This window comes from Cetorhinus maximus, chromosome 1, assembly GCF_964194155.1.
Source record: "Cetorhinus maximus chromosome 1, sCetMax3.hap1.1, whole genome shotgun sequence".
In the NCBI taxonomy this organism is placed as follows: domain Eukaryota; kingdom Metazoa; phylum Chordata; class Chondrichthyes; order Lamniformes; family Cetorhinidae; genus Cetorhinus; species Cetorhinus maximus.
This window is the reverse complement of record NC_135879.1, coordinates 191,126,518-191,143,625: the sequence shown is the minus strand read 5'-3', so window position 1 is coordinate 191,143,625 and position 17,108 is coordinate 191,126,518. Positions and strand designations below refer to the sequence as shown.

The 17,108-nt window shown below is 43.9% G+C and overlaps 1 protein-coding gene across 2 annotated transcripts in view; it reads left to right on the top strand.

Moving 5' to 3' along the window:
• The window catches only part of tpgs2 (tubulin polyglutamylase complex subunit 2), a 51,211-nt gene that overhangs the window by 14,441 nt on the left and 19,662 nt on the right, over nucleotides 1-17,108 (top strand). For both annotated transcript variants that reach the window (XM_078551329.1, XM_078551337.1), the window contains one exon: nucleotides 9,066-9,153. In XM_078551329.1, coding sequence (XP_078407455.1) covers nucleotides 9,066-9,153 — 88 coding nt within the window. The remainder of the gene's footprint in view (nucleotides 1-9,065; nucleotides 9,154-17,108) is intronic.

Below are 17,108 nucleotides of genomic sequence, written 5' to 3'. Positions count from 1 at the left end.
AAATGCCAAAATTCCATTTGCCTTCCTTATTACCTGCTGTACCTGAATACTAGCTTTCAGCGAATTACGCAAGAGGACACCCAGATCCCTCTGCACTGAAGCATTCTGAAGTTTCTCTCCATTTAAATAACAAGTTGCCTTACTTTCTCACCTATTTTTGTATCATCTGCAAATTTAGCTGTAGTACCTTCTATCCCTGAATCCAAGTCATTAATATAGATTGTAAATAGTTGGGGCCCAAGGACCAAACCCTGTGGCACCCCACTAGTTACAGCTTGCCACCCAGAAAAAGACCCATTTATCCCGACTCTTTGCTTTCTGTTGGTTAGCCAACCCTCTATCCAAGCTAATATATTACCCCTAACTCCGTGTGATCTTATCTTGTGTATTAATCTTTTGTGCAGCACCTTATCAAAGGCCTTCTGGAAGTCCAGTTATACTACATCTACAGGATCCCCATTATCCACTTTGCTTGTCACATCTTCAAAGATCTCTAGCAAATTAGTCAAACACGATTTACTCTTCATTAAACCATGCTGACTCTGATGGGTTGCATTCTGACTTTCCAAATGCCCCATTACTACTTCCTTAATAATGGATTCCAACAATTTCCCAACGACAGACGTTAAACTAACTCGTCTATAGTTTCCTACTTTCTGCCTCCCCACTCCACCCCACCCCCCTTTTTGAATAAGGGTGTTATTATATTAGCATTTTTCCAACCCACTGGAACCTTTCCAGAATCCAGGGAATTTTGGAATATTATTACCAATGCACCCACTATATCTGCTGCCACTTCCTTTAAGACCCTGGGTTGTAGGCCATCAGGTCCTGGGGACTTGTCACCCTTTAATCCCAATAGTTTGCTCAGTACTTTTTCTCTAGTGATGGTGAACAGTGCTATCAAGCTTGCTTAGCACTAACCTGCTCACTGACTCCCAGTTTGGGTACTGCCAGGGCCACTCAGCTCCTGACCTCATTACAGCCTTGGTTCAAACATAGACAAAAGAGCTGAACTCCTGAGGTGAGGTGAGAGTGACTGCCCTTGACACCAAGGCCATATTAGACTGAGTGTGACATCAAGGAGCAAAACTGGAATCAATGGGAACCACTCCACTGGTTGGAGTCGCACCTCGCACAAAGGAAGATGGTTGTGGTTGTTGGAGCTCAGTCGTCTCAGCTGCAGGTCGTTCCTCAGGATAGTGTTCTCGGCCTAACCATCTTCAGCTGCTTCATCAATGACCTTCCTTCCATCAGAAGCGGATAATTGCACAAAGTTCAGCACCGTTCGTGCCTCCTCAGTTCCTGAAGCATCCATGTCCAAATGCAGCAAGACCTGGACAATAAATATCCAGGCTTGGGCTGACAGGTGGCAAGTTTTTTTTATTCATTTGTGGGATATAGGCCAACATTTTATTGCCCATCTCTAATTGCCCTTGTTCAGAGAGCCAACTACATTGAGGCTGAGGCTAGGTAAGGATGGCAGATTTCCTTCCCGACATTAGTGAACTAGATGGGTTTTTACTACAATCGACAGTGGTTTCATCATTAGACTTTTAATTCCAGAATTTTATTGAATTCAAATTCCACCATCTGCTGTGGCAGGATTCGAACCCAGGACCCCTGAGCATTACTATTACCCCAGAGATTACTAGTGCAGTGACAATACCACTAGGCCATTGCCTTCCCCCATACCACACAAGTGCCAGGCAATGACCATCTACAACAAGAGAGAATCTAACCATCACCCCTTGACGTTCGAGGCATTACCATCACTGAATCCCCCACTATCAACATCCTGGGGTTACCATTGACCAGAAACTGAACTGGATAAACATATACTGTGGCTACAAGAGCAGGTCAGAGGCGAGGAATCCTGTGACGAATGACTCACCACCGGACTCCCCAAAGCATGTCCACCATCTGCAAGGCACAAGTCAGGAGTGTGATGGAATATTCTCCACTTGCCTGGATGAGTGCAGCTCCAACAAAACTCAAGGAGCTTGACACCGTTCAGGCCAAAACAGCCTGCTTGATTGGCACCACATCCACAAACATTCACTCCCTCCACCACCGATGCACAGCAGCAGTGTGTACCATCTACAAGATACACTGCAGGAATTCACCATGGCTCGTTAGACAGCACCTTCCAAACCCACAACCACTACCATCCAAAAGTACATGGGGGGGATAGATGTGAACACCACCACCTGGAAGTTCCCGTCCAAGCCATTCATCATCCTGACTTGGAAATATATCGCTGTTCCTTCACTGTCACTGGGTCAAAATCCTAGAGCTCCCTTCCTAACAGCACTGTCGGTGTACCTATACCACAGGGAATGCAGCAGTTCAAGAAGGCAGCTCACCACCATCTTCTCAAAAGCAACTAGGGATGGGCAATAAATGCTGGCCCAGCCAGCGAAGCCCACATCCCATGAATGAATTTAAAAAAAAGAACCATCATTGCATTCACCTGCAGCATCCATCAGCACAGGTCATGGTTCTAGATTGCGCTCAGGATCACCTGGAGAACACCTCGCTGACATGTCTCCCCAGCAGCCCTGGTGTCTTGCACTCAGAGGACTGCTGGAGATCAGCCACCTGCTGAGTCCAAGTCAGATGACGAGCCTTTTGCGAGTCGCCGCTGAGACAGTGCTGGAGATGCAACGACAGGTGGCGGAACATCAGGCAGAGATGCAAGAGTCACTCAGCAGATTAGAACTAAGGATGGAGGAGTCTGTCTGTATTCTGTCTGATATTGCTCTGACATGCGAGCACCTCGGGGTCACCATGGGAAGGTTGGCGACTGCCATGGAGACCTTGGTCCAGCAGGTTTGCCGGATTTGCACTCAGTCCTGGGCTCCATGGTATAGGCATTGGTGGGATCCATCAGTGGCTAGGCAAAAGTCGGGCAAGGCACTTTAACCTCCCTCTAGCTGCTCCTTCTCCTCAAGGAGTCAGGATTGGACCCTCGAGCACCCACAGGGAGGCTGAGCATCAGCTCCACACCTGGGGGCCTCCACTTCAAGGGTGTCCAGCCACTCGGAATCCCTCTACCTGTGACCCCATCCACTCCAGCTGCTCAGGATGAGGAGGGTGCATCTGCCCCTGACAGGAGATCCTTCTCAGGCTTGGGCCACCACAGGGCATCTTCCAAGGTTATGACAGACATCAAGAGGTGGCAATCAGCAGGCTGCCTGCAGCTCTGCTGTGGATATTGGGGTTCCAACCAGGCATATTGGCAAAGTTAGGAAAATTAATCACTTAATTAAATTGAAATCACTTTTGGGCCACAGGTGTGCAACCACAGTATAAATATTGTATTTATGTTAATACAGTTGATGTTAATGTGAATGGCTTGGACAACTGAAGGCCTTGTGATTATTTACATATGTATCCTTCCATTGCAAGGGTAGCTACCCTCCCATTCAGTCTCCCTTTTTGAGATTAACATTCATGTGATTTTAGCCTCACTGAAGATAGTTTCCGGACCCTTGTGTGATATCAGGGAGAAGTGTCAAAATCTTTATTGGAAGTGTGTGCCAAATGCGTTTAAAACCTTTTTTGCTCATGACACACCGTTATGTGAGGGCAGCTCAGCAGCCTTGAAAGACTAGCGACAGTTGTCTCCCCGGTGGTAGCGCCAAAGGACAAGACCTGGATGAGAGGATGGTATCCCCAACCATGTCCTCATCTCACTAGCTGCTGTAGTTTCTCATTAACATGACGATGACTGCACCACGTTAGTTGACACAGCATTCTCGCTGTTGTCAACTGTCACTTCCCAGAGCAGACGCATACAGGGTGCATCACTGATCTCCTTAGAGATCATGGCCTGGCAAATCGTGAGGCTTGCAAGTCTGAATGCTGAACTTGCTCTTGATGTGACTGTTTGGACATCTCTTTCAATGCAATGGAATGGCATTAAGGGACAGGGGGAATGTGGCCATCTCCCCTTACTTTCACTTCATCTCCTTCAGATTCCTGCCTTCCTCCTCGTCATTCTCCGAGGAGCTCTCATCCTCCTCCACTTCTCTGTCTGGCAAGCGATCACCCCTTTGAAGCGCCAGATTGTGAAGGGCGCAACATACAATGATGCAAGAGACCCTATCTGGAGTTTACTGCAGAGCCCCACCTGAGCAATCTACACATCGGAAGCACATTTTCAGGATGCCAATGTTATTCTCGATTATGGACCATGTGGAGCAATGAGCTGTGTTGTACCTCTCCTCTGAGGCCGATGCATGGGTGTCATGAGCCATCGTTTGAGCAGGTACCCCTTATCCCCAAGCAGCCATCCCTGTGCATGCTGAGGCCCCTCAAATATGTGAGGCACCTGGGAGTGACTCAGGATATGGGGGACTTCCAGGGTACTTGGCACACACATGTATGATGTGCTTCCGATGATTGCACACCAGTGAACGTTGATGGAGTGGAGCCATTTACAGTTGATAAACTTTAGGGGCTAATGCTATGGAGCCCTCGTGGGTGCAGTTGATTATGCCCTGCACTCTGCCTGAGATAGCTGAAAACCCATTGAATCTAGCAGCCTGGCTATTTTCATCAGGTGTAAGCCTCACATATTGATGAGCCTTGCTGTAGTGGGCACCTGTGACCTCCTTGATGCATCTATGTGCGGCAGACTGCGAGATGCCACACAGGTCTTCTGTGATCCCTGGAACAATCTGCAGGCAAAGAAATTGAGCATGGTAGTCACCTTCAAGGCCACTGGCAGGGGATAGCCTCCCACCTCACGGGGCGTTAGTTCCTCCCAAAGAATGTGGCAAGCGCAAACTAGACCTCGGGCCAAGCGCTGACGTGCGCAGCATTGTCTCTCGCTCATCTGCAGATAAGAGAGTCTTCGGTATACCCTTGGAGGCAACTAGCTCAACCATGGTCCAGGTCTATTCCACCCCCCACCCCTCCCCCATTCTTCTTGTTGCTGGGTCTCCCCTGGGCCCTGGACCACATGTGGGGCCTCCTCCCAAAGCTGTGCTTGGCTCCTCATCCTCATCCAGAGGCAGCATTGAGCTCAGGCTCCATTATTGTATTGTTTTGTCTTCTGTGAAATGATAAAGTAAAGACAATAATGAATAATGGAGCAAAACAGTTAAGCTCACAATCGTAAACCCAAAGCTACTGTCATGATCTCGAGCGGTTTCTGCCCAACTAGCCTTGTCGCTGATGCAGCCTTGTATCTGAGGTGCAAACAGACACATCAAGGTGACCAAGATGCCATCCATGAGACTTAACGTCTCAATCCCACAGAGGTTGGAGAAGGTTTGAATGACATGCACAACTTTGCCAACTCCGTGCTCTAATCTCAATTCTGGCATACAGATTAAAAATAACTTGCTCATGGGTAATGACTGGATGCCCTTTGACCTGTTATGCATGCCAAATGTGGAAAGTACGTTAAAATCTTTCATAGATAAGATGCCATATATGCAGCAGCTGCACCTCCTACGGTTGCCTGCATTCCAAATTTTCACATTCTTGTGTGTTAATGTTGAAATGGAGCAACTGTCATGTGAAGCCAGTGATTCCTGCATTTCCCTGTTACTGAGTGGCAAAAGGCATGGGTTCCAATGACACCCTTCTCAAGGAAGTCTTCCTACTTTCTCTCAGCTTCAAGCTTATGGCTACAGCAGGTTTGAGGGCACACAGAGAAAGGTCCCCTTAGTCCAGGAGTGCGCTACTGCCTCTGACCCCCCTCCTGTGCAGATTCATTTCTAGTTTCGATTTCAAACTGTGCCATTGCTCCACCGAGTAATACTGGATGTTGTTGTTGTTAAAATTCCCATCTAGTGGCTGTGTGCACTCACCCCCAAAAGAGAGCATCGAATACCACCCCCACACCCCCATTACATCACCCCTACCTACAGGCTGTAGCTGCCTCCCCTAATCATGACCATGCCATCTGCAGCCCAGTACAGAGCCAGCCAAACCCATGACACTGACTGTGAAAATGCCCCGCACACCAAACTGTGCCTTGTCCCAATCGAACACACAGACCTTGTCCCTCCCTGGAATGGGGGTACAACATATGCATACCATGCATAGCCCTGTTGCATGGCCCGCTGCACCCCAGGAGTGTTACTACTCTTTCACTCCTGACTGTGAGCCCCAGGAATGCTTCTAACCTCTCACCTGTTGGTCCTAGGCCAAGGACTTTGACTTTCAATGAGTTCCCCAATGACTGATCACTACACTGTCTCCCTTGTCCACTGCCCCCCCCCTCCCCCCGCATGATTAGCACAATTTTCCTACGCAACCCATCCCTCTTATGCTGCACTAACACACCGCTCCCGACACCCTCCTGCTCCTCCCGTTTGTGGATCAAACTTCCCCCCCGCCCCCAGGTCGCAATACTTGTCTCTGTTTGAGTGTTTCTGCCTCAGTACCGCTGCACAGTGGTATTCTCCAGGACTGCAGAGGCACCCAACAGCCCTACAACCCCAGGAGTATGGGCCGTTCCACTGATATCACTACAAGACCAGCGCAGCGCTGTCATGGGTAGGCTAGGAACGCTGCACTCACCTTGAAGTTGCACAAGCAAAGTGAGGTCCAACCACTGCATGCCACTCTTTTTCAAACATGAAGCATACTGGTGTGAATTCTCCCTGGCGTGACGCAAGATTGGAAGGCGCCATGTAATTCTGGTGAGAAGCATATTTAATGAGCATTCATGAGATGGTAACAAATGCAAATGGTGTTCACATCACTAGTCAGTGGAATGCCCAAGCTGCCATTAGAGTTATTGGGAGAATTGCGAACTGTTTTCATGCCAGTGGGAATCTGATTGGTTTTTTTTTTGCCTCTCTCCAGATTCTCCGCTCCTGCCCGCTGTAGGCAGGGTGGGAAAATTCTGCCCAATATCAGCTAACGTGGGGACCAGCAAAGGAAGTGGATGGTCAGCAGTTTAGTGGGAATAGGGTAGAGTTAGCAAGATATTGGCCTCATGGACAGGATGAGCTCAGAGAGAACATGAAGGGAGATCGGAGAGAAAGTAGATAAAGGTGCAAGTTCAGGGCTAGAACACAGGAACCTTGGGGGAAGTTTTGCCTGATGAACTAGGAAGGGAGGGAAGTGGGCAAAGCTGCTGAATGGATGGTTTCAATCTTAGTAACTCTTAAGTTCATGAGTTCCTCACACTTGATGGAGACAATAGGGGAGAGGGCTTTAAGAAGACAGTTTGTAGTGGAGAAGATCGGATTATCCTTCAATTTCAGGATGATCCTTGGATATGAGTTGTTTTGGCAGAAGAGAGTTGGACCCAATAGTGCTTTATGTGATCCAGCTAGATCCAGCAATGAATGATTTAATCAGTTGTCCACCATAAACACCCTTGGACTTAGGGGAATGGAGATGTATGGGGTGCAGGGTTTGCATTCCAGAGGGGACAATCAATGTAAGAGAGAGTAATGGTTTTGATGGAGGCAAGAGCATCACAGGTGGAGGTGAGGATTGATTGAGCAGATTGGTAGCTCCAGAAATGCTCTGATGAATGGAGGGCTAAGCCCACCTGAGTTCTGCCAAGCCATAGCCTATACTACCAATGCTATCAAAGTCCCGTGTTATGAAACCCCATCGAGCACCCCATTATTCCACCTAGTACATCGTGTTATATTTCTCCTTAATAAATAAGAACAGAAGCTTTTTAAAAGAACATTGGCTTACAAGAGCAATTAAGCAGGATTTTTGACTGTTTTGGTGGTCCTGAAATAATACTTTGCGCATTCTATGACATAATACTTTTTTAAAAAGTAAAACCTAAAATAATCTGATAATTTGTTTGCCCTGTTTTATGGGCACAGGTGTGGCCATTCATTATCAGCCTATTCCTATTCAAATTGAGATGGGTCGCACACACTTTTCATACAGCCACCTTATTTGACTGATGCTGCCTGGCCCATTGGTTTACAGTTTTCAGAAAAATGGAAGGTATCACAGAAATTGATCCTGCATAGCATTTGTAGAATATAATGCAGTAAAACAGACTTATTTTGGTGGTCCTGTAACAACTGGGATAGCACTGCATAAGAGCCCTTAAGAGGTATCCAAAAGACAGTCAATGAGGTATTTCACATGAGTGATAAGATTATTGTAGTTTGTATATCTGGATGTGTTGTTACATAAAGATATTTTGTGAAAGTTCTGCTTGGTGACTTCATTGCTGAATGTTGAGAAAGGGGTCGTTGGGATGGTGAGTGTGGAATGGATGTGAGTCCAGATTGGGACGTGGAAGTGGAACCCCCCAATCACTACCTGACATACTGTCTAATTATATGGTGTCCAAAATGCCACCTCCTATTCTGCCTCCACTTCCTTCCCTCCTCACAGAGCTTTCCCTCTCTGCTTTCTCCATTCCTTTTCCTGGTCATGCTGCAGACCATGAGGCAATGAAAGAATTGCCCCCATACATGGGTCATCTAGTTGTTTTTCTTCCTTGGTTGCATAGCCAAAGGCAGAGCTCCCACTTACTTTATCTAAGGCAAAGTCACTGAAAACCACTTAACCTTCAACTTGTGAAGTCATCTTTTAATTAGGACAGATTCAGGTCCCATCTTGGGGCTGCATGCCTGACCTTTGGTGACTGATGTACAAATTTGTGGGCTGGACTTTAATCAGCAAAGTTTTCAATCTTGGCGTTGCATCAGCTGGTTTGGGCTGTGTGATGCCAAGATATCATTGGTTCAAGCTGTTGTAGTGCATGCAGGGGATGCACCTGCATGTATGTGCCCTTCTGCCCTTGCACTGCCCAGGAAAAAGCTGGTGACACACCCACACTTGATAAGTGACACAAAGGTTCCATGGCTTCAATAGCTCTGATGCCATGTGAACCAAATTTGTGCCCTGTATCCCTCCAACTTATCATGGGCAGCAAAAGGAGAAAGCTTGTTGAGCTTTTTATAAGTGGCGTTTGGTCTGTCTCTGCTGGCAACTTAAAGGCCCAATATATTCTATAAATACTTCAGATGATAAGGAAATGATTAGTTTAGAACTGTTTTGTTTTACTTCGACCTAAACCTATACTTGAAATGTTCAGCTGTTTATGCTTGCAGAAGAACTGCTGCTTACTTCCAGAGGATCTAAGGAATTTTTACCAAATGACTGATGGCTTTTTGATGACCTGGAGTATCAAGTTTGATGGTAAGATAGTTGAGCTTCTGTTGTGCATTTATACGGTCAAATTCTTTCCTGTTTGCACTAAGTCAGTTTCTCATGACATAGCACATATAATATAGTCAAGTATTCAGAAAAAGCAGGGTTCACAGGTAGGATTATTGTGCCTGGGTGCACAGAGATAATTAAATTCTCTTTTTAATGTCACATATTCTATCCTTATTGTTATATATCTATTATAATTCCTGTGGCCACATTTACAATGGAAATTGCCCATGTAAACTGGTCACATTGTAATTACATTCTCATGCCAGTGGTAGCATTACAGTATTTCCATTAGCAGGAGAGTGTAATTATAATGTAACAAGTTGATATAGATGTTTCCATTATAAATCTGGACATAGGAATTTAGATTCCATTTAGAATGGAAGAGATTGACAGCATATAGATGAAGACATAGATCTGAAAGTGTGCATATGCTGTAATTTGTAGGCTCTTGAAAACAAACGCTCTTAAACTAATGATGAATAGAATTCACCCATGGTGTTATGATCATAAGATGAGTTCTAACCCAGCCCAAAGTTATGGATTAAAAAACCTTATTTATCGCTTGCAAGATTCAGTGTAAAATGAGTTCTGGCAGTCAAAACTCACTTGCCCACGGATATCTGTACCAGGAAAAAAGTTTGTAATTTAATGCAAGTGGTTAACATTCATTTTCCCTCAAACTCCTATCTACTCCCCTTCCACTATAAGAGCAAGCAGCAAAGGCCAGAGGCTGCATTACCCTGGCACTCAAACTGTTTCCCTCTGTCTGATCCCAACTTTTTTCCTCAGGTTTTTGATTTGTTTGTCTTTCTTCATCAAAATATTTTTAAAAATCAAATTTGGATGATGAATGACATCATCCACTCCTTCTGTATTGTATCTATCTTACCTGCACTGTCGCTCTCATTCTCTCATTTTTTTTCTCTCTTACTCTGGTTTCCCCCTCTCTCACTTCTCTCTTTCTCAAGGCTAGGGCCCTTGTAAAGCTTGAGAGAGGCTTGTATTTGGTTTGGTGGACATGGGTGGATGTTGCAGTGGCAGATAAATGGGGATGGTCTCAATCTTCATGCCAAGTTCAGGAACTTATATTCACTGAAGGTGAAGGGTAGAAGGGCCAGCTGGAGAGGTTTAAGGATACAACACCAGAGGTAACTTTGCTCTTCAAGATGATCTTGAAGTCACGAGCAATTATGGCAGAGGAGAGCAAGGTGCTTGATGTAATCCAGCCAGATTTGGTGATAGCTAAATCAGATATACTCAAGTCTCCACCCCTTGGACTTAGAGTAAAGAAGGAGGCTACAAGTAATAACATGGATGGGATAGAGTGAAGATTTTACCTGAGACAAGGACTTCAGAGCTGGAGGAGAAGGAGAGCATCTCAAGCATTGGCTTCTCTTCCCATCCCCCATACTGAATCTTTGGGGTGCCCCAAAGAACTGTCCTTGGTCCCCTCCAGTTCCTTATCTACATGTTGCACCGAGGCAACATCATCCACAAAAACAGGTTCTGCTTATGTGCTGACAACAGCCAATTCCACTGCTCTACCACTGCTGTTAACCCCAGTATTGGGAAGACTGAAGCTATTATCTTCAACTCCACCATAAACTATGTACCGTCGCCATTAATTCTAGCTGTCTACATGGGCGTGAGCTCAGACTGAACCAGACTCTTCACAATCTCTGTTCTACTGCAAGACAAACTGACTGGCGAGCCTACCTTCACTGGCCTTGGGATTCTTACAGTTCCATGCGTGATAAGATTGGTCTTGTCAGCAACCTTGTAAATAGGACCTTAGCCATTTGTCCACTATGGAAGCTTGATGCTGAAATCAAAGGCATCCTGCGGGATAATGGCTACACCGATCAGATCATTTCACTCTGTATATCATGCAAACTCACGAAAGGGCCTAAGGCTGTCACTTTCAGCCCTGAAAAATGCCAGTCTCCCTTCGATTCCCCGGAAGGTCAAGGTATCTCAAAAAATTGAGCACCAGGTTAAGCTACCTATTTCACGCAGCTACTATGCAATAGCAACACGAGTGGTATTTGCCACTAACAGGATGCTGCCATCAAGCCAATAAGATGTTCTGCCTATCACACAAATGAGTAATGTGGTTTATAAATTTCAGTGCCAGTGTGATGGGCCATATGCCTCAAATATTGGCAAATTGTACCAAACAGCACGTCCCTTCCACTGTTCACAGTGGGCAAGGCACAGACCTTTCCCAACCAGCCCGTACTTACAAAATTCAAAGCAGTGTCCAACATTAAATGTGATTCCACAATTGGACAATGTTTGTTAAATAATCCCCAGTGTGCTAAGAATTACACTGACAACCAATTTAAGATTGTCAGTCAAGCTCGTAGTTTGGCGCATATTAATACACAGGACCCTGTTCTTTGCAGACAGAAAGAACATGTACACATGCTGTGCCTGTTTCAGCTAAGCAAAATAAGTGACAGGCATTCGCTGACTTATTCCAGAGGGCAATGCTTTGACCAATCAGGGTCAAGGTGCCTAATTAAAATTTCAAACAATGCTAGGCAGTTAACATTGTTATGACCGATGCAGTTGGTAAAGAAGAGTTATTTAAAAATCCCAGAAAGAAACTTTAAACAACTGTCATAACCTATAATTTTAAGTGTTATGTTTGAAATGTGACTCTAAATTCAGGAATCAGACCACCAGTTCTCGAGGTTTTACCTTAAACTAAGGGAAACATTTTATTAAGCTACACAGGTTAAAATAGATATACACATGGCTACAAATTACTACTATCATAACTTTTAACAAATTCCCAAACTAATCTCCATTAAGGCAACAGCAACCCATAGACTTAACCAAACACCAGGCAAAGCATTTTCACCTTACAAATTCAAAATGAGGTTCTTTCACTTTGGTTGCTGTGGAGCCACTTGGAGGCTTGCAGCTGCCTTTTGATCTCATGTTGCCTCTGCCCTGCACACCCAAAAACTGCTGAAGTTATATCAAATTGAATTCAAATTCTCATTGCCTCACCAGCCTCTTTGAGCTTCACCTTTTAACAATGAAACCCCTTTCATAGTACCAATTTTATTAGTAATATAAACATATTGCTTGGTAGCTGCTAGAAAGACATCAGTTTTCATCCCCCTTCAAAAAATGCAAATGTACGCTATCTCCCTTACATATCAAAAATATTACATATCAAAAGTAGTACACATCAAAGTACCCAGACTAGCTGGTTTTAATCCAATTAAGACACATCCACAGACTAAACCTTTATTTTAAAAGAAAAATATTTTCCAAAATATTATATACATTAAGAACTTCATGACACCATCAATTGTGGCATTCTCCATGGCAATGCCTCACCAATCAGTCCACTTGGCAACTAATCAGGTCTTCCCATACACTATAAATTGTTGTTTTCACCTTTTATTGGTATTTTCGTGAAGTGTCCTGATGAGTGCTAGACGAAAAGCTTCGACGTGTCTCTTTTTTCAACAATTGCTACTTTGAAGGGTTTAATGAAATTTGGAGCAGTCAGCATTGGTTTATTGATAAAAATTTCTTTCAGCCTTTCAAAAGATGTTTGGCACTCTGCTGCTCATCTTGGCTTTGTTCTGTTACAAGTCTGTCAGTTATGGTACTGAAATTTGGTACAAATTTACTATAAAAACCCACACATTCCCAAAAACCTCATGATCTCCCACTTAGTTTTAGGGGCAGGGAGCTCCACCAATGCCTGTACTTTCACCATTCTTGACAACATTTGTCCTCCCCCTATGGTGTGCCCTAGATAAGTTACTCGCGCTTTTGAAAATTTACTTTTAGCAAGGTTTATTATCAAATCAGCTCACTGTAGTTTTTTAAACAGGGCTTCTAGATGTTTCAGGTGGGATTTCCAAGTGTCACTATATATCAGTACATCATCAAGATAAACCACAGATTTCGGAACACCAGCCACCACTTGGTTCATTAACTTCTGAAAAGTTGCTGGCTAATTTTTAACCCGAATGGCATCACTCAGCATTGGAAAAGACCATCTGGCATGACAAAGGTTGATGTTTCTTTAGCTTGGGGTGTTAAAGGAACCTGCCAATGTCCCTTTAACAGATCTGTTTTGGTAAGAAACATGGCACTGCCAACTCTGTCAATACAATCTTCCAAGGGGGGAATTGGGTAGGAATCCGCATTTGTTACTGCATTGACCTTTCTGTGGCCTATGCAGAATCTGGCCAGACCATCTGGTTTAGGCACTAACACAACAGGGGAACTCCAGCTGCTTTGGCTAGGTTATATGAGGTGGTTTACCAACATGTACTGGACCTCTGCTTTCACCTGAGTCTGTTTCTCTGGCCCTAGGCGATAAGGATGCTGTTTTATAGGAGGTGATTCTCCTACATCCACATCATGTATGGCTAATGTTGTATGTCCTGGTTTGTCCCTACTATTCCTTTTAAATTCTATAGGTAACCTCACTAGATCTTCTCATTGTCCTGCCTCTAAGTATGAAAACGTGGTATCTAACTGTCCTAATATTTCAGTGTTCGCTAAACGGGTAGTAGGAGGTTCAATTGTGAACTAAGTCTCCTTCTCACTGTCTCTCTTGTCCTCCACTGTTCTTACCACCTGACATACCTGCTCCTTATCTTCCTCCCTACAATGGTATTGTTTCAAAGTATTGATATGACGCGGCCAATTCTTTTCCCTATGATCTGGGCTGTCTATCAAATGATTTACTTTACCAACCCTCCAAATGACCTTGTATGGACCCCTGAACCATGCTTTCAGAGGTTCCCCCTGTAAAAGCAATAACATTAACACTTCATCTCCTGGTTGTAATGTTCAGGTCATAGTTTGCTTATATGCCCATTCCTTCATCTTTGTTTGAGAAGCTTTAGGATGTTTTTGAGTCACTTTTCAGGCTCCCATGAGCCATTCCAGAAACACTGACACACAATCTAACCTAGAGGATTTGCCCTTCTAGTCCAAAATCTATTCTTTGATTAATTTCAGAGGACCTCTTACCTAAAATCCATAAATTGATTCAAAAAGGGCTAAATCCAGTAGCTTCACTCGGTGAAGCTCTGGTAGCAAATAAAAGAAAGTCCAGTCCTTTGTCCCAGTTATGGGTCTATTCATGACAATATGCTTTAATCATTGTTTTGAAAGTTTGATGGTACCTCTCTAAAGCTTCCTGTGCCTGTGGATGATATGCTGTGGACTTTAACTATTTTATACCCAAACTACTCATTATGTTTGAAAGATTTTAGACATAAAATTGGAACCTTGATCCAGTTGGATCTCTGTTGATAATCCATATTGAGTAAAAAAAGATTGGGTTAATTTCTCTACCACTATCTTAGCTCTAATTGCTCTTAAAGGGATGGCCTCTGGAAATCGAATTGCCATATCCATAATATTAAGGATATACTGGTGTCTGGCTTTTGTTTTTGGTGACAGACCAATACAATCTACTAACAACCTACAAAATAGTTCCTGAAAAACTGGTATGAGAATTAAGGGTGCCAGTTTGATGGCATATTGTGGTTTTCCCACCATTTGGCATGTATGGCACGTCTTACAAAACTGAACCACATCCTCGTGAAGACCCAGCCAGTGAAACTGCTGGCTTATCCGCACTTGAGTTTTCTGTATCCCTACGTGTCCTGCTGTAGGAATATCATGTGCTATCCGTAATACCTCTACAATATTTGAGCAGTACCACAACCTGATAAACAACTGTCCACACCCCATTTGCAGGTCTGTGAGGAGGTCTCTACTTCCTTATTAGAATTCCATTTTTAATATAATAATATTCTGGAACTTCCTCAGCCTCAGCCTTGGTTTGGGCTGAATGTGCTATCTTTCTTAATAGTGGCAGCAGTGTGTACCATCGACAAGATGTACTGCAGGAACTCACCAAGGTGCCTTCCAAACCTGTGACCTCTACCACCTAGAAGGACAAGGACAGCAGATGCATGGAAACACTACCACCTGCAAGATCCCCTCCAAATCACACTTGGAACTATATTGCTGTCCCTTCACTGTTGCTGTCAAGTTCCTGAAACTCTCGCCCTAACAACACTGTGGGTGTACCTACACCACATGGACTGCAGAGGTTCAAGAAGACCCCTCACTACCAACTTCTCAAAGGCAATTAGGGATGGGCAATAAAAATGCTGACCAAGCCAGTGACATTCGCATCACATGAAAGAATTTTTTTTTTAAAAGTTCTAGTTTCACGAAGGCCCTGTACAGTTGCAGCAAGACTTTTATCTACTTTTATACTCCACCTCCCTTGCAATAAAGGCTAACATTTGCCTTTCTATTAGCTTGCTGTACCTTTGTATTAACCATGTTGACTCTACCTGATTACCTTGAACTATCCAAGAGCCAATAGCTTCTTTAATAATATCTTCTAATGTTTTCCCTATGATAGATGTTAATCTAACTGGCCTATAGTTTCCTGCTTTCTGTCTCCCTTCCTTTTTTGAATAGTGGAGTTACATTTGCTATCTTCCAATCTAATGGGACCTTCCCCGAAACTAAGGAGTTTTGGAAAATTAAAACCAATGTGTCAACCATCTCACTAGCCACTTCTTTTAAGGCCCAGAGAAGTCCATCAGGACCCGGGCACTTGTCAGCCCGCAGCTTCAACAATTTACTCAGTATCACTTCTCTGGTGATTGTAATTTTCCTGAGTTCCTCCCTCCCTTCCATTTCCTGATTTATAGCTGCTTCTGGGATGTTACTTGTATTCTCTGTAGTGAAGACTGATGCAAAATATCTGTTCAATTCATGTACCGTATCCTTGTTTTCCATTATGAATTCTCCAGAGTCACTCTCTATAGGACCAATGCTCACTTTGTTAACTAGTTTCTTTTTTAAATATTTATAGAAACTCTTGCCATCTGTTTTTATATTTCTGGCAGCTTCCTCTTATACTCGATTTTTTTCCTCCTCGTGAATCTTTTAATCATCCTTTGTTGTTCCTTATATTCTGTCCAATCTTCTGCCCTTCCACCTATCTTTGTGCAATTACATGCTTTTTTTAAAGTTTTGTACTACCTTAACTTTATTACGAAATGGTGTGTCTGTCCCTTGGACTTTTTCTTACTCATTGGAATGTATCTATTCTGTGTATTCTGAAATATCCCCTTAAATGTTTGCCACTGCTTCTCTATTGGCCTATTCCTTAACCTAATTTGCCAATTCATTTTAGCCAGCTCTACTTTCATGCCCTCATAATTGCTCTTCTTTAAGTTTAAAAACATAGTCTCGGACCCACTCCTTTCTCCCTCAAACTGAATGTAAAATTCAATCATACTATGGTCACTGCTACCTATGGGCACCTTCACTATGAAATCATTAATTAATCCCATTTTGACCCAATACCAGGTCAGTATAGCCTGCTCTCTGGTTGGTTCCAGAGCATGCAGTTCTAAGAAACTATCCTATTCTATGAACTCCTCATCTAGGCTACCTTTGTCCATCTGACTTTTCCAGTCTATACGTAGATTAAAATCTCCCATGATTAGTACTGTGCCTTTCTGACAAGCTTCCATTATTTATTCGCTATATGCTCCATCCTACAATGTGGTTACTATTAGGGGGCTTGTACACGACTCCCACAAATGACTTCTTGCCTTTACCATTTCTCATCTCTACCAAAGCCATTTCCACATCCTGATTCCCTTAACTTACCCTCTTATTTGTGCTAATGCCATCTTTAACTAACAGATCCACCCCTCCACCTTTCCTCGCTTCCTGTCCTTCCTTAATGTCCTACACTCTTCAATATTCAGGTCCCAATCCATGCCCTCCTGCAGCCATGTCTCCGCTCTTTGATTCACCTCATCTTTACAAATTTGATCTCGTGCCTCCACTACTTAGTTTAAAACCCTCTCTACTTCCCGAGTTATGTGGCTTGCAAGAACGCCAGTCCT